The sequence below is a fragment of the Mobula hypostoma genome, chromosome 1, assembly GCF_963921235.1.
Source record: "Mobula hypostoma chromosome 1, sMobHyp1.1, whole genome shotgun sequence".
NCBI classification, from domain to species: Eukaryota; Metazoa; Chordata; class Chondrichthyes; order Myliobatiformes; family Myliobatidae; genus Mobula; species Mobula hypostoma.
Window position 1 is genome coordinate 3012819 of NC_086097.1, and position 16542 is coordinate 3029360.

The 16542-nt window shown below is 45.7% G+C and overlaps 1 protein-coding gene across 1 annotated transcript in view; it reads left to right on the forward strand.

The window, feature by feature from the left end:
* Positions 1-16542, forward strand: part of LOC134344062 (protein unc-79 homolog) — a 403221-nt gene that overhangs the window by 148446 nt on the left and 238233 nt on the right. The window contains exons 19-22 of the mRNA XM_063043251.1: positions 1414-1641; positions 3191-3323; positions 10513-10592; positions 10686-10834. Coding sequence (XP_062899321.1) covers positions 1414-1641; positions 3191-3323; positions 10513-10592; positions 10686-10834 — 590 coding nt within the window. The remainder of the gene's footprint in view (positions 1-1413; positions 1642-3190; positions 3324-10512; positions 10593-10685; positions 10835-16542) is intronic.

The window sequence follows — 16542 nt, forward strand, 5'->3', positions numbered from 1 at the left end:
ATTCACCCCCTCACCTCCACCTGCCTTTCAACACCCACATTCCCACCAATCTCCCCCCACCCCTCCACCCATCCGTCTCTCTATCTGCTTCTGTTTTTCTCTCCCACCTCTGTCTCTCTCCCCGTTCGTCTCTCTCTCTCCCCTCCCTCCGTCTCTCTCTCTCCCCCTCTGCCTCTCTCTCTCCCCTCCATCCATCTCTCTCACTCTCTCTCTGTCTCCCCACCATCTCTCCCCCTCTCTCCCCCTCCCCCTGACTCCCTCCCTCTATACCCTCTTCCTCTCTAACCCCTCCATCTCGCCCTCTCTCTAACCTCTCCATCTTGTTCTCTCTCTCTGTAACCTCTCCATCTCGCTCTCTCTCTCTAACCCCTTCATCTCGCTCTCTCTAACCCCTCCATCTCACTCTCTCTAACCTCTCCATCTTGTTCTCTCTAACCTCTCCATCTTGTTCTCTCTCTGTCTAACCTCTCCATCTTGATCTCTCTCTCTAACCTGTCCATCTTGTTCTCTCTCTCTCTAACCTCTCCATCTCGCTCTCTCTCTCTAACCCCTCCATCTCGCTCTCTCTCTCTAACCCCTTCATCTCGCTCTCTCTAACCCCTCCATCTCGCCCTCTCTCTAATCTCTCCATCTTGTTCTCTCTAACCTCTCCATCTTGTTCTCTCTCTGTCTAACCTCTCCATCTTGATCTCTCTCTCTAACCTGTCCACCTTGTTCTCTCTCTAATCTCTCCATCTCGCTCTCTCTCTCTAACCCCTCCATCTCGTTCTCTCTCTCTAACCCCTCCATCTCGCTCTCTCTCTAACCTCTCCATCTTGTTCTCTCTAACCTGTCCATCTTGTTCTCTCTCTCTCTAACCTCTCCATCTCGTGCTCTCTCTAACCTCTCCATCTATCTCTCTGTCTCTCTCTCTTTCTAACCAAGTTGAAGTTCACTTATTACCATGGAGCCCTACACATGTATACCACCAAACGATACAATCTTCCTGCCAACCAAGGTATATAACACAGTACATATAACTCAAGCACAACACACGAAGTAATATTGCCACAAATAAATTAACAAATAATAAGATGTTTGCTTTGAAGTGGTTTTTCATTTCCCTTTGAGTGCTGTTTTGGTATCTGTATTATTTGAATATCACAATTGGTTTGGAATATATGTTACTGTTTCTAAGACAAGTACTTAAATGTTGTAATCAGTTTTGCTACTGTAGTGCATTGTGAACATATATATTAGTAAAGCTATGGACAACAGTACAGACCAGGGTTCCCAACCCTTTGTATGCTATGGAACCTTAGCATTAATTGGGGGAGGGGTTCGTGGATTCTCAGTTGGGAACCCCTGATATAGATACATTTTATCTGAGACCAAATCATAAAGTAATTAACTCTTTTATCTGATTATTAACAGATGGAATTGCAAAATGATGGTGTGGTCCTGGGTCTTGACCATGGCTTGTCCAAGGACATCATCTCCATCATAAACAATGTACTTCAGGCACCTTGGGGAGATTCTCATACTTGTCAGAAAGATGAAAAAGATGCTCACTGTAACCTTTGTCAGTCCAGTATTTTGTGCTACCAACTGGCCTGTGAACTATTGGAGCAGCTGACACCAAAAGAGGAAATCAAATTGGTGGTAAGGAAAGTGCAGGAGTAGACTAAAAGTTAAGGTGAAGTTATTTAACAATTTTTGCTGTTTTATAATATGTTGCAGTTATTCAAATTTCCTGATGACAATCCCTGGATTACTTTTGGATGCTCTCTGTGGTAAACCATGTATTATGTTGTAACTGGGTTAATTGTCTGGACACACCCCTCTGCTGACTGCCCCTGTGGCTCCTCCCACAGAATCCTGAATAAAGGTGTTTCGCCTTGCCCCTCCCCCTCAGTCTGGGGGCAGACACTCACCATGGAGGTCGTATTGTACATCGAATAAAAGCCTTTCGGTATTTTACCTAACCTCAGTCTTTTGGAGTTATTGAAGGTGCTTCACTCTCATCCTCAGATATTACTTCTACTATGCCCACCATGTTAGTTCTCCCAAGTCACAACCATACGATTGTAACTCATGTTTCATTTCCTCCCAGACCTCTACCTGAACTTCTAGAACTGTCTTTCCACTCAGGCAAGCAGTAACAAATATAAAGAAACTATGGTCAACTTTGAGTAATCCAAATTTGAAGCCTTCCGGCCCTGCTGCTGTGCTTTGCTCCCTGTCTGAGGCCTGAACCAATTTCTTGCCTTCTATCTTGCTTGTAAGCCCCTACCTTGCCTGCATCACCCCACTTCTTTTCTTCTCATCCAGAAGCCAGTTCTGTTCTTCTGACCCTGAGGTCTTGGTCAACCACGGATGTTGTGTCCCAGCTGTCTACATGATACGTAAGCCTGGGCAGTTCAATATGTAGAGCAAGCTCTCTCCATACAACTGATAAGTCCAAAGGAATGGCAGAGACTGATACAGTTTAGCACCAGCAATATTGCAAGAGTTGCCATTCAGCATTGAACTCAGTGTAGGACTGTCTTAGGGATTCCAGCTCTGGAGTTTACTCCTGAAACTTTCCTCATGAATGGGTACAGCTGCAAGGCAGCAGAGGTTTGAGTTCCAAGTTTTCTAGATAAGCTAGAACCTAGCTGGCGAGCTCTATCTACCCAAAGAAACTGGTTTTAAGGTGCCAGTAACCCACCATTGCCCCATCTTCTGTCAGTAGAAACATTTCCACTATGCTTAGTAGCTAAGCCACATGTGAAGGCCAGGAGCTGGACTTCATTGTCAGAGGCTATTTGAAATGCACTTTATTGGGAGCATTTAATAGGTCATGGGAGCTTGTCCCCATTATCACCCTCAACTATAATAACCTTAAGGCTGACCCTTCTGACCCATTTCCTGCTAAATAGTCCTGTGCTCAAATATAGTTCCTTGACAGTAAGAACATTTCTTAATCTTCTTTCCACATCACTGTAACCCGTTTAGCTTAACCTTATCATCTATGAAAATCTATATTTTTAACACTACCCTTATCCTTTTTCAGAATTCATACATATAGAATTTTCTCAAATGTGTATGTTTATCTTCCTGATAATTGTTGGACTTCATTCAATTGTATGCTGTTTCTGCTGAATAATTGAAGCAGAATGTATCAGTTGTCATGCGACTTCCAAGTGAGCCCGGATTTGTTCTCCTTCAGGAGCCCACTGACAGCTTTGAGGAAAGCATGCTCTTTTCAAGGCCTGAATTCACTATTGGGTTCGAAGGAGAGGATGACAATTCAAAAGAGGAGGAAATTCTAACATCTAACAATGGATGTGAAGAAAATCTTGGTATTTGTTGCTTGTTATTATTTTTAACTAACAATGCCATTGTTTAAAAGTTTCTAAAGCTTCATCTGTTATATGAGTAGTGGTTGCAGTAATTAATTAGCACATAGAGACAACCAAGGAATAGACTAATTCTGTTCCTACGTCTTATAATCTTATGGTCTTATTGGTTAATAAGATCATAGAATTAAATATATGACTCAAAGACTGGTGTGAAAGAAGTGGGTTTGAATTCATGGGACATTGGCAGCAAGGAAGGAGGGAGCTGTTCTGGTATGATAAATGCCACCTGAACCATGTAGGCAGCAGGGTTCTAGTGAATCACATAACTACAGTATAATCTATATTCTATTATCCATTTATTGAATATTCTCAGAATAAAATAAATCTCAGTGCTGTATATGGTGGCATATGTATACCTTGATGATAAATTTTCTTTGAACTTGAACTTTGAGCTAGGTCACTGGAGGTCAAATCACTGGGTGTATTTAAAGCAGATGTTGATAAGTTATCCATTAGTCAGCAACTCAAAGGTTACGGGGAGACGGCAGGAGAATGGAGTTGAGAGGGACAGTAAATCAAATGGTGGAGCAGCCTCGATGGGTTGAATGGCCTAATTCTGCTACTTTGTCTTTTGGATACTATACAAATGTGAGCTTATTACTGAAGTGTTTTTTAATGGTATTGTAGCAATGTGCTACACACAGAACTAGAAATAACGACACGCAGTCTGTAAGTTGCACTCGAGACTAGTTTATTCAAACTTCGTGGCACTGGCTTTTACGCAGTTCCGTTCCCGCCCTCTGTGGGCGGAAATGACGTCAGAGGTGCATTACAAAAGTCTTTTCCCGTGTGCAGGCTTTCTCCCCTTGCTGGTGAAGAAGGTGGCCCAGCGCCATTTTGGGGCTGGCCTCTCTGCCGACACGCATGCCATTTTGTGAGCTGGTTCGCCTGCGTAGAAAGTGAGTCGCCACATAACCCCCCCCCCCCAGAACTGGCGATACACCCCCAATGTCCACAGTCTGGATCAGTCTCTGTTTGGGCGGTCTGCCTCTGCGCTGTGGTGCCTGAACCTCGACCGGCTGGGCCAAGTCCACATGGGCCGGTTTGAGTCGGTCCACTGTGAAAACCTCCTCTTTCCCCCCAATGTCCAGAACGTATGTGGACCTGTTGTTCCTGATCACTTTGAACGGCCCCTCGTACAGCCGCTGTAGCGGTGCCCGGTGTGCGCCCCTTCGTACGAATACAAACTTACAGTTCTGCAGGTCTTTGGGTATGCAGGTCAGGATCTGTCCGTGCTGTGAAGTCAGTACGGGGGCCAGGTTGCCGAGTCTTTCGCGTAGTCTGAACTCTCCTGGGACGACCAGGGGCGCGCCGTACACCAACTCGGCCGACGAGGTGTGCAGATCCTCTTTGGGTGCCGTGCGGATTCCGAGCAGGACCCAGGGAAGCTCATCCACCCAGTTAGGTCCTTTCAGGCGAGCCATGAGAGCCGACTTCAAGTGACGGTGGAAGCGTTCCACTAGTCCGTTCGACTGTGGGTGGTAGGCAGTTGTGTGGTGTAATTGTGCTCCCAACAGGCTGGCGGTGAACTGGGCTCCCCTGTCGGAGATAATGTGGGCCGGTATCCTGAAGCGTGCTACCCAGGTTGCGATCAGCGCTCGGGCGCAGGAATCGGCGGTGGTGTCGTTGAGTGGGACTGCCTCTGGCCATCTCGTGAACCAGTCTACCATAGTTAGGAGGTACCATGCTCCTCGCGACACTGGCAGGGGCCCCACGATATCCACATGAATGTGGTCGAACCTCTGGCGGGTGGGTTTGAACCGCTGCGGCGGAGCCTTGGTGTGCCGCTGCACCTTGGCTGTTTGGCACTGCATGCACGTTTTGGCCCATTCACTGACCTGTTTGCGAAGTCCGTGCCACACAAACTTGCTGGAGACCATCCGGACGGTTGTCCTGATAGGTGGGTGCGCCAAGCCATGTATGGTGTTGAAAACTCGCCGCTGCCAGGCTGCCGGGACGATGGGGCGAGGTTGGCCGGTAGCCACGTCACACAGGAGGGTCCTCTCATCTGGGTCTACGAGGAAGTCTTGCAGCTGCAAACCCGAGACTGCGGTCCTGTAGCTGGGCACCTCATCGTCTGCCTGCTGTGCCTCTGCCAGTGCTGCATAGTCCACCCCTGGGACAGGGCCTGGATAGCTGGTCTGGAGAGTGCGTCCACCACAACGTTGTCCTTTCCCGAGACTTGCTGGATGTCCGTCGTGTACTCGAAGATGTAGGACGGATGTCACTGGTGGCGGGCCGACCAGGGATCGGACACCTTCGTGAATGTGGAGGTCAACGGTTTGTGGTCCGTGAACGCGGTGAGCGGCTTGCCTTCTAAGAAGTACCTGAAATGCCGGATTGCCAGATATAGTGCCAACAGCTCCCGGTCGATGGCACTGTACTTGAGTTTGGGTGGCCGTAGGTGCCTGCTGAAGAACGCCAAGGTTTGCCAGCGCCCCTCGATGAGTTGCTCCAGCACCCCACCGACTGCTGTGTTGGATGCGTCCACCGTGAGGGCAGTAGGAACATCCGTTCTGGGGTGCACCAGTATCGTGGCATCTGCCAAGGCTTCCTTGGCTTTAATGAAAGCGGCCGCGGCCTCTTCGTCCCAAGTAATGCCCTTGCCTTTACCCGACATCAGGGTGAACAAAGGGCGCATGATACGGGCTGCTGAGGGGAGGAAGTGGTGGTAGAGGTTCACCATACCAACGAATTCCTGCAGGCCTTTGACTGTGTTGGGCCGGGCGAAGTGGCGGATCGCATCTACCTTGGCGGGCAGAAGTGTTGCCCCGTCTTTAGTAATCCTGTGGCCCAGGAAGTCGATGGTGTCGAGTCCGAACTGACATTTGGCCGGGTTGATCGTGAGGCCGAAATCGCTCAGGTGGGAGTAGAGCTGGTGGAGGTGGGACAGATGCTCCTGACGACTACTGTTGGATATGAGGATGTCGTCCAAGTAGATGAATGCAAAGTCCAGGTCGCGTCCCACTGCATCCATTAGTCGCTGGAACGTCTGTGTGGCATTCTTCAGGCCGATCAGCATTCAGAGGAATTCGAACAGGCGGAACGGGGTGATGAATGCTGTCTTGGGGATGTCTTCAGAGTGTACCGGAATTTGATGGTATCCCCAGACGAGGTCTACTTTGGAAAAGATCCTTGCGCTGTGTAGGTTTGCTGCAAAGTCTTGAATGTGCGGCACGGGGTAGCGGTCTGGAGTTGTAGCCTCGTTCAGTCTGCGGTAGTTGCTGTATAGTCTCCAGCCCCCGGTTGCTTTGGGCACCATGTGCAGGGGGGAGGCCCATGGGCTGTCGGACCGCTTTATGATCCCCAGTTCCTCCATCCTCTTGAACTCCTTCGCCAGTTGGAGCCTGTCCGGGGGAAGCCTTCGAGCACGGGCGTGGAGGGGTGGTCCCTGGGTCGGGATGTGGTGCTGTACTCCATGTCTGGGCATGGCTGCCGTGAACTGCGGTGCCAGAACCGATGGAAAGTCCGCCAGGATTCTGGTGAATTTGTTGTCAGACAGAGTGATGGAGTCCAGGTGTGGGGTCGGCAACTTGGCTTCACCCAGGGAGAACATCTGGAAAGTCTTGGCATGGACCAGTCTTTCCCCTTGCAAGTCGACCAGCAGGCTGTGAGCTCGCAAGAAGTCTGCCCCCAGGAGTGGTTAGGCCACAGCGGCCAGTGTGAGGTCCCACGTGAACCAGCTGGCGCCGAACTGTAGCTGCACTGTGCGGGTGCCTTAGGTCTGTATCGTGCTGCCGTTTGCGGCCCTCAGGGTGGGTCCCGGCTCCCTGTTGCGGGTGTCGTACCCCATCGGGGGTAAGATGCTGATTTCCGCTCCGGTGGCGACCAAGAAGCGCGTCCCGACTGTTTGTCCCAGACGTACAGGAGGCTGCCCTGGCGTTTTCCCGGGAACTCGCAGGGCGGGCGACAACGGCGGGTTTCTGTGCCCCACCACTGGTGGTAGAAATACCACTGTTCATTGGCCTCCTCACTCCTGCCTCTGGGTTGTGTGCGCTCCGTTGCCGGGCCTGGTCTGGCCTGCTGTTGGGCGCATGGCTTGGTAATCTGTCTGACGTAAGCCCCGCTCTCCTTCTTGGCTTTCCACAGCACGTCTGCCTGAGCCGCCACCTTCCGGGGCTGACTGAAATCTGCGTCGGCCAGCAGCAGGTGTGTGTCCTCGGGCAGTTGTTCTAGGAACGCCTGCTCAAACATGAGGCAGGGCTTGTGTCCTTCAGCCAGGGCCAGCATCTCGTTCATTAATGCTGACGGCGGCCTGTCTCCCAATCCGTCCGGGTGCAGCAAGCGGGCACCTCGCTCACGCCGTGAGAGGCCAAAGGTCTCTATGAGCAGCGCTTTGAATGCTGCATATTTGCCTTCTTCCGGGGGTGACTGTATGAAATCCTCAACCTGGGCAGCTGTCTCCTGGTCAAGGGAGCTCACCATATAATAGTAACACATGGAATCCGAAGATATCTGCCAAATCTGGAACTGGGCTTCTGCTTGGTCAAACCACACGCCTGGTCGCAACGTCCAGAAAGTTGGCAGTTTTAGCGAAACTGCTTGAACAGATGAAGGGTCGATCATCTTTGGTCCAAATCCCGTTGGGCCCGTCGGGGTCACCAATGTAGCGATGTGCTACACACAGAGCTAGAAATAAAGACACGCAGTCTGTAAGTTGCACTCAAGACTAGTTTATTCAAACTTCGCGGCACTGGCTTTTATGCAGTTCCGTTCCCGCCCTCTCTGGGTGGAAATGATGTCAGAGGTGCATTACAGAAGTCTCTTCCTGCACGTGGGCTTTCTCCCCTTGCTGGTGAAGAAGACCCATTGCCATTTCGGGGCTGGCCTCTCTGCTGACGCGTACGCCATTTTGTGAGCCGGTTCGCCTGCGTAGGAAGTGGGTCGCCACAGTATTTGGTTTTGAAAAACCATTAGTAATGTTATAAAGTTACTGTAACAAAGTATATGGTTTTACCTTGAAGAGTATTGATTATATGCCAAATGGAAAATGTAATGGATTGATTTATGAATCATAATATGTTCTACCAGGCATTTTCACTTCAGTTGGGGATTGCTGCAATAGGTTGTGGTGGTGCAGCTATACAGTTATCTCATGGCTTTAACGACTTGGGTTTGATTCTGACCTGTGTGAAGTTTGCATCTTCTCCTGGTGTTCCCATAGGTTTGCTCCAAATGCTCTCATTTCCCTCCACAGCCCAATTGTCTACTGTAAATGCTCCTTTGTGTGAGGGGCAATTTTTTACACTTGGTGTGTGGAATGCACTGCCTGGAGTGGTGATGAGGGCAGATACATTAATGTTCAAAGTTCAAAGTAACTTTATTATCAGTGTACATACATGTCACCATATACAACCCTGAGATTCATTTCCTGTGGGTATTCACAATAAATACAAGAAACAGAATGTAATCAGTGAAAACTGCACATAACAGAATGGATAAAAAACCAATGTGTAAGAGACAACAAACTGTGCAAATCCAAAAAGAAGATAATAATATTAAGTAAGAAATATATATTGAAAACACAAGAAGAGTCCTTGAAAGTGAGTCCATAGGCTGTGGGAATAGCTCAATGATTGGGCGAGTGAATTTAACCCCTCTGGTTTAGGAGCCTGATTGATAGTTGAGGTGCAATAACTATTCCTGAACGTGGTGGTGTGGCTTCTGAGACTCTGTACCTTCTTCCTGATGACAACAGGGAGAAGGAAGCATGAGCTAGTTGGTGGGGGTTCTGGATGAGGAGTGCTGCTTTCCTGTGACAGTGCACTGTAGATGTGCTCATTGGTGAGGAGGGCTTTACCTGTGATGGACTGGGCCATATCTACCATGTTTTCTAGGCTTTTTTGTTCAAGGGTCTTAGTGTTTTTATACTGTGCCATGATGCAACCAGTCAATATACTCTCCATCACACATTTATAGAAGTTTATCAAAGTTTTTGATGATGTACTGAATCTTTGCAAACTTCTAAGAAAGTAGAGGCACTGCTGTAATTTCTTCATAATGTTACCTATGTGCTGGACCCAAGACAGATTTTTTGAAATGATAACACCGAAGAAAATAAAGTTGCCAACCTTTTACATCCCTGATCTCCTGAAGAATTAAGAACTTTCCAGAGACATCTAGATAAGATTTGCATCATCATGGGGGACAGGAGAGGTTCTGGAGGATTGGAGGGTTGCGGATGTTGTTCCCTTATTCAAGAAAGGGCGTTGGGGTAGCCCAGGAAATTATAGAGCAGTGAGTCTTACTTCAGTGGTTGGTAAGTTGATGGACAAGATCCTGAGAGGCAAGATTTATGAACATTTGGAGAGGCATAATATGATTAGGAATAGTCAGCATGGCTACGAACCTGATTGAATTTTTTGAGGATGTGACTAAACACATTGATGAAGGTAGAGCAGTAGATGTAGTGTATATGGATTTCAGCAAGGCATTTGATAAGGTACCCCATGCAAGGCTTATTGAGAAAGTAAGGAGGATGGGATCCAAGGTGAACCGCCCCCATTGCCCACAGGGTATAGTTCTTCTTTATGTACACGTATAATAACACATAGTGAATCTGTGGAATTCGATGCCACAGAGACTTGTGGATGTCATGTCATTAGGTATATTTAAAATGGAAGTTGATGGGTCCTTGATTAGTCAGGCTGTCAAAGGTTATGGGGAGAATGCAGAAGAATGGGGTTGAGAGAGATAGTAAATCAACTATGATGGAATGACAGAGCAGACTCGATGGGCCAAACAGCTAAATTCTGCTCCTTGGCTTATGTTCTATCTTTGATCAAAACAACTTTTACCTTTTACATATAGATGAAGTCCCTCATTCCTATACTTATCCTTAAATTGGGGCAGAGCATAATAGGAAATTAATGTATTTCCCAAAGTGAGATGACCAGAATTGTGATCTATGTGGTGTTTTACACGAGACAAAGCAGTTTTGACTTTGTACAACATTTGCCTTGGGTGATATCTCTGCAACAATTATTGAGACACTAACTCAAGCTTATACTTTTACATTTTCTTCTAAACTCATATAAATACATTTTTAATTTAATTACTAAATATCTTGTGGCTTCATACAATCATTGATTTGATTTAAGTGATGTTTCAATTTTTTTTATTTTAATAGAAGAGAAGGATGATGTAGACCAAAGATTTAGTTATCAGCAACTACCTGTTACATTGAAGCTAATTTATACAATATTGCAGGTAATCTTCTTTTGACCTAATCAGATTTTCTAAATTCATATCTCAATTCTTTCTTTTATTTCCTGACTCTGCTTCGTTTGTTCATATCAACAGGAGATGCCAAAATGCGAGGAGCCAGACATTCTTTTCAACATGCTCAATTGCTTAAAGATGCTTTGCCTTCATGGGGAATGTTTATATGTTGCAAGAAAAGATTACCAAAGCTTTCTTGCTTATATTCAAGACAATATGTTGATTTCAAGGTAAAATGAATAAAATTGAATTGATACATTATCATTAACTGTCAGAAATGTAACATTAATATCAACAATATTTCTCCTTGTGGAATGTTGTTTATCTATATTTATAGTTTTTAGCAAAGTAGAATCAAACAGCTGTGTGAGCAAAATTGCATTTATTTCAGTAAAAGTTGTTGCAAGTGGACTGTTGAGACTCTTTGTGAAGTGATAGTCTATAAATCAGGCTGTGTAGAAATAATTTCAGATTCTCATTTTCTGTGTTACTTTGATCTGATGCTACCTTGCACTGGCTTGTGGTCACGTAGACAACTAACACGCAATATCGACCCCGAACAACGGGGGACCTCAGGTTGTTCTTGCAGTTATGTAACACTCTTCAAAATAGAGATTGAGTAGAATGGCACTAAAGGCACTAAAGCAGGGGTTTCCAACCTGGGGTCCACAGAGTCAGAATGGACAGCACATACGGTACTCAAGGTGTTGTATCTAAATGCGCGTAGTATAAGAAATAAGGTGGATGTTCTTGTTGCAATATTACAGATTGCCAGGTATGATGCTGTGGCCATCACTGAATCGTGGCTGAAGGATGGTTGTAGTTGGGAGCTGGATGTCCAAGGTTACACGTTATATTGGAGAAACAGGAAGATAGGCGGAGGGGATGGTGTGGCTCGACTGATAAAGAATGGCGTCAAATCAGTAGAAAGATATGACAATAGGATCAAAGGATGTTGAATCCTTGTGGGTAGAGTTACATAGAAACAGAAAACCTACAGCACAATACAATGCTGTGCTGAACATGTACTTACTTTAGAAATTACCGAGGGTTATTCTTCGCCCTTTATTTTTCTAAGCTCCATGTACATAGAACATAGAATAGTACAGCACAGTACAGGCCCTTCGGCCCACAATGTTGTGCTGACCCTTAAACCCTGCCTCCTATATAAACCCCCACTTTAAATTCCTCCATATACCTGTCTAGTAGTCTCTTAAATTTCAGTAATGTATTTGCCTCCACCACTGACTCAGGCAGTGCATTCTACGCACCAACCACTCTCTGAGTAAAAAACCTTCCTCTAATATCCCCCTTGAACTTCCCACCCCTTGCCTTAAAGCCATGTCCTCTTGTATTGAGCATAGGTGCCCTGGGGAAGAGGCACTGGCTATCCACTCTATCTATTCCTCTTAATATCTTGTACACCTCTATCATGTCTCCTCTCATCCTCCTTCTCTCCAAAGAGTAAAGCCCTAGCTCCCTCAATCTCTGATCATAATGCATACTCTCTAAACCAGGCAGCATCCTGGTAAATCTCCTCTATACCCTTTCCAATGCTTCCACATCCTTCCTATAGTGAGGTGACCGGAACTGGACACAGTACTCCAAGTGTGGCCTAACCAGAGTTTTATAGAGCTGCATCATTACCTTGCAACTCTTGAACTCTATCCCTCGACTTATGAAAGCTAACACTCCATAAACTTTCTTAACTACCCTATCTACCTGTGAGGCAACTTTCAGTGATCTGTGGACATGTACCTCCAGATCCCTCCGCTCCTCCACACTGCCAAGTATCCTGCCATTACTTTGTACTCTGCCTTGGAGTTTGTCCTTCCAAAGTGTACCACCTCACACTTCTCCGGGTTGAACTCCATCTGCCACTTCTCAGCCCACTTCTGCATCCTATCAATGTCTCTGTGCAATCTTCGTCAATCCTCTGCACTATCCACAACACCACCGACCTTTGTATCATCTGCAAACTTGCCAACCCACCCTTCTACCCCCACATTCATGTTGTTAATAAAAATTACGAAAAATAGAGGTCCCAGAACCGATCCTTGTGGGACATCACTAGTCACAACCCTCCAATCTGAATGTACTCCCTCCACCATGACCCTCTGCTTTCTGCAGGCAAGCCAATTCTGAATCCACCTGACCAAACTTCCCTGGATCCCATGCCTTCTGACTTTCTGAATAAGTCTACTGTGTGGAACCTTGTCAAATGCCTTACTAAAATCCATGTAGACCACATCCACTGCACTCATCATAATCATCATCATCATCAGGTGCCATGCCCAGTTTGAGCTTTGACTGCCATGGCCCACATACTCATTTTTCGGGTCAAGTGGATCAATTCATTGGTATTCATTTCCAGTTCTCTGGCTGCTGTCTCCATCATCATTTGTCTTTGTCTTCCTCTTGCTTTCTTCCTTTCGATCTTTCCCATAATTACCGTGCATTCTAACTCCTCTTTCCTAATCACATGTCCACTGAAGTTACGTTGCCTTTTCATGATCTCATACATTATTTCTCTTTTTGTGTTTGCTCTGTTCATGACATCCTTGTTAGATATTCGTTTCATCCATGATATTCTTCGCATCCTCCTCAAAAGCAACATCTCTGCTGCTTCAATTTGTTTCCTCATGTTACTAGATATTGCCCAATATTCTGAGCCATATAACATAACTGGATAAACGTAACATTTCAGTACTCTGAGGCGGGTTGTCATGCCTAGTTTAGTATTGGTCAGTATACTCTTCATTCTCGTAAAGGTGTCTTTTGCCATCCCTATTCTTCTTTTGATGTCCAAGTCGCACCTGCCATCTGATGTCACCCAGCTTCCTAAGTAGCAGAAGGTCTTTACTTGTTTTATGTCTTCCCTGTTTATTCTCAGCCTGTAGATAGGATTCTCCTTCTTTTTGGATATCACCATATATTCCGTCTTTTTGCAGTTGATAGATAGACCCATCTTTGACTTTCTTCAACAATTACATCAATTAAGTTTTGTAGTTCTTCCTCCGTACTTGCAATTAACACAGTGTCATCTGCATATCTGAAATTATTGACGTTTTCACTGCCGACTTTGATTCCCAAGATCTCTTATTTTTTGTAATATTGTTTCACTGTACACATTAAATAAATCAGGGGAGAAAACACACCCTTGTCTAACCGCTCTCTTGATTTTGGTAAACTGACTCACTTCTCCATCTATTCTTACAGTGGCAGTTTGTTCCCAGTACAGATTTCTGATTAGGCAGAGGTCTTACGAATCTAGATCTAGCATTTTCTGTAATATTTCAAATAACTTCTTGTACTTCACTTTATCAAATGCTTTTGTGTAGTCAATAGAACAAACAAACAAATCTTTTTGCACTTGAATATCGTTCTGATAGTATCCTTAACATCAATATTGCATTGCTTTGTCTTTCACAAAACCACATTGTTCTTTGCCTCTTTCAGCTTGTATCTTACTTTTAGCTCTTGTCATCAAAATTCTTAGAAGTATCTTGGTGATATGACGCAGTAAACTTATGGTCCAATGTAATTCACATTCTATTGCTCCAGCTTTCTTAGGAAGAGTGATAAATACTGATTTTTTTCATCCCTTCTGGTACTATTCCAGTCTCATAAATGTCATTGATTAAATCAGTAAGTTTTTGAATTCCATAATCTTCAAGGGCAATAATTTGTTTTATCACTAATTCATCAGGACCTGCTGCCTTTCCTTTCTTCATCTTATTTATTGCATTACGAACTTCAGATTTTAAAATACTTGGACCTTGAATGTTTTTCTTAATTTCTGGTTTTTTGCCTCGATCGTCTCCACTGCACTACCCTCATCTCTATGTCTGGTCACCTCCTCAAAGAACTCTATCAGGCTTGTTAGACACAATCTGCCCTTCACAAAGCCATGCTGACTGTCCCTGATCAGACCATGTTACTCTAAATGCCCATAGATCCTATCTCTAAGAATCTTTTCCAACAGCTTTCCCACCACAGACGTAAGGCTCACTGGTCTATAATTACCCGGACTATCCTTACAACCTTTTTTGAACAAGGGGAAACATTCGCCTCCCTCCAATCCTCCAGTACCATTCCCGTGGATAACGAGGACATAAAGATCTTAGCCAGAGGCTCAGCAATCTCTTCTCTCGCCTCGTGGAGCAGCCTGGGGAATATTTCGTCAGGCCCCGGGGACTTATCCGTCCCAATGTATTTTAACAACTCCAACACCTCCTCTCCCTTAATATCAACATGCTCCAGAACATCAACCTCACTCATATTGTCCTCACCGTCATCAAGTTCCCTCTCATTGGTGAATACCGAAGAGAAGTATTCATTGAGGACCTTGCTCACTTCCACAGCCTCCAGGCACATTTTCCCACCTTTATCTCTAATCGGTCCTACCTTCACTCCTGTCATCCTTTTGTTCTTCACATAATTGAAGAATGCCTTGGGGTTTTCCTTTACCTTACTCACCAAGGCCTTCTCATGCCCCCTTCTTGCTCTCCTCAGCCCCTTCTTAAGCTCCTTTCTTGCTACCCTATATTCCCCAATAGACCCATCTGATCCTTGCTTCCTAAACCTCATGTATGCTGCCTTCTTCCACCTGACTCGATTTTCTACCTCACTTGTGACCCATGGTTCCTTCACCCTACCATTCTTTATCCTCGTCATTGGGACAAATTTATCCCTTACATCCCGCAAGAGATCTCTAAACATCGACCACATGTCCATAGTACATTTCCCTGCAAAAACATCATCCCAATTCACACCCGCAAGTTCTAGCCTTATAGCCTCATAATTTGCCCTTCCCCAATTAAAAATTTTCCTGTCCTCTCGGATTCTATCCTTTTCCATGATAATGCTAAACACCAGGGAGTGGTGGTCACTGTCCCCCAGATGCTCACCCACTGAGAGATCTGTGACCTGACCCAGTTCGTTACCTAATACTAGATCTAGTATGGCATTCCCCATAGTTGGCCTGTCAACATACTGTGACAGGAATCCATCCTGGACACACTTAACAAACTCTGCCCCGTCAAACCATTGGAACTAACCAGGTGCCAATCAATATTAGGGAAGTTAAAGTCACCCATGATAACAACCCAAACACGAGGAAATCTGCAGATGCTGGAATTTCAAGCAACACACATAAAAGTTGCTGGTGAACGCTGCCTGGCCTGCTGCGTTCACCAGCAACTTTTATGTGTGTTGCATGATAACAACCCTGTTATTTTTGCACCTTTCCAAAATCTGCCTCCCAATCTGCTCCTTGGTATCTCTGCTGCTACCAGGGGGCCTATAGAATACTCCCAATGGAGTAATTGCTCCCTTCCTGTTCCTGACTTCCACCCATACTGACTCAGAAGAGGATCCTGCTACATTACCCACCCTTTCTGTAGCTGTAAAAGTATCCCTGACCAGTAATGCCACCCCTCCTCCCCTTTCCCCCTCTTCTCTCTCTCTTTTAAAGCACTGAAATCCAGGAATATTGAGAATCCATTCCTGCCGTGGTGCCAGCCAAGTCTCTGTAATGGCCACTACATCATAATTCCATGTATGTATCCGAGCTCTCAGTTCATCACCTTTGTTCCTGATGCTTCTTGCATTGAGGTGCACACACTTCAGCCCTTCTGCCTTACTGTCTTTACACCGTTTATTCTGCTTCTCTTTCCTCAAAGCCTCTCTGTATGTTAGATCTGGCTTTACTCCATGCACTATACTTGAATGTACCTATCCAAGAGTCTCTTAAAAGTCCCCATTGTATCTTCCTCCACCATAGTTGCTGGCAGCCCATTCCATGCACTTACCACTCTCTGGTTAAAAAACTTACCCCTGACATGCCCTCTGAATCTCGTTCCAAGCACCTTAAAATGGTGCCCTCTTGTGTTAGGTAGTTCAGCACTGGGAAAAAGCCTCTGACTATCCACACGAT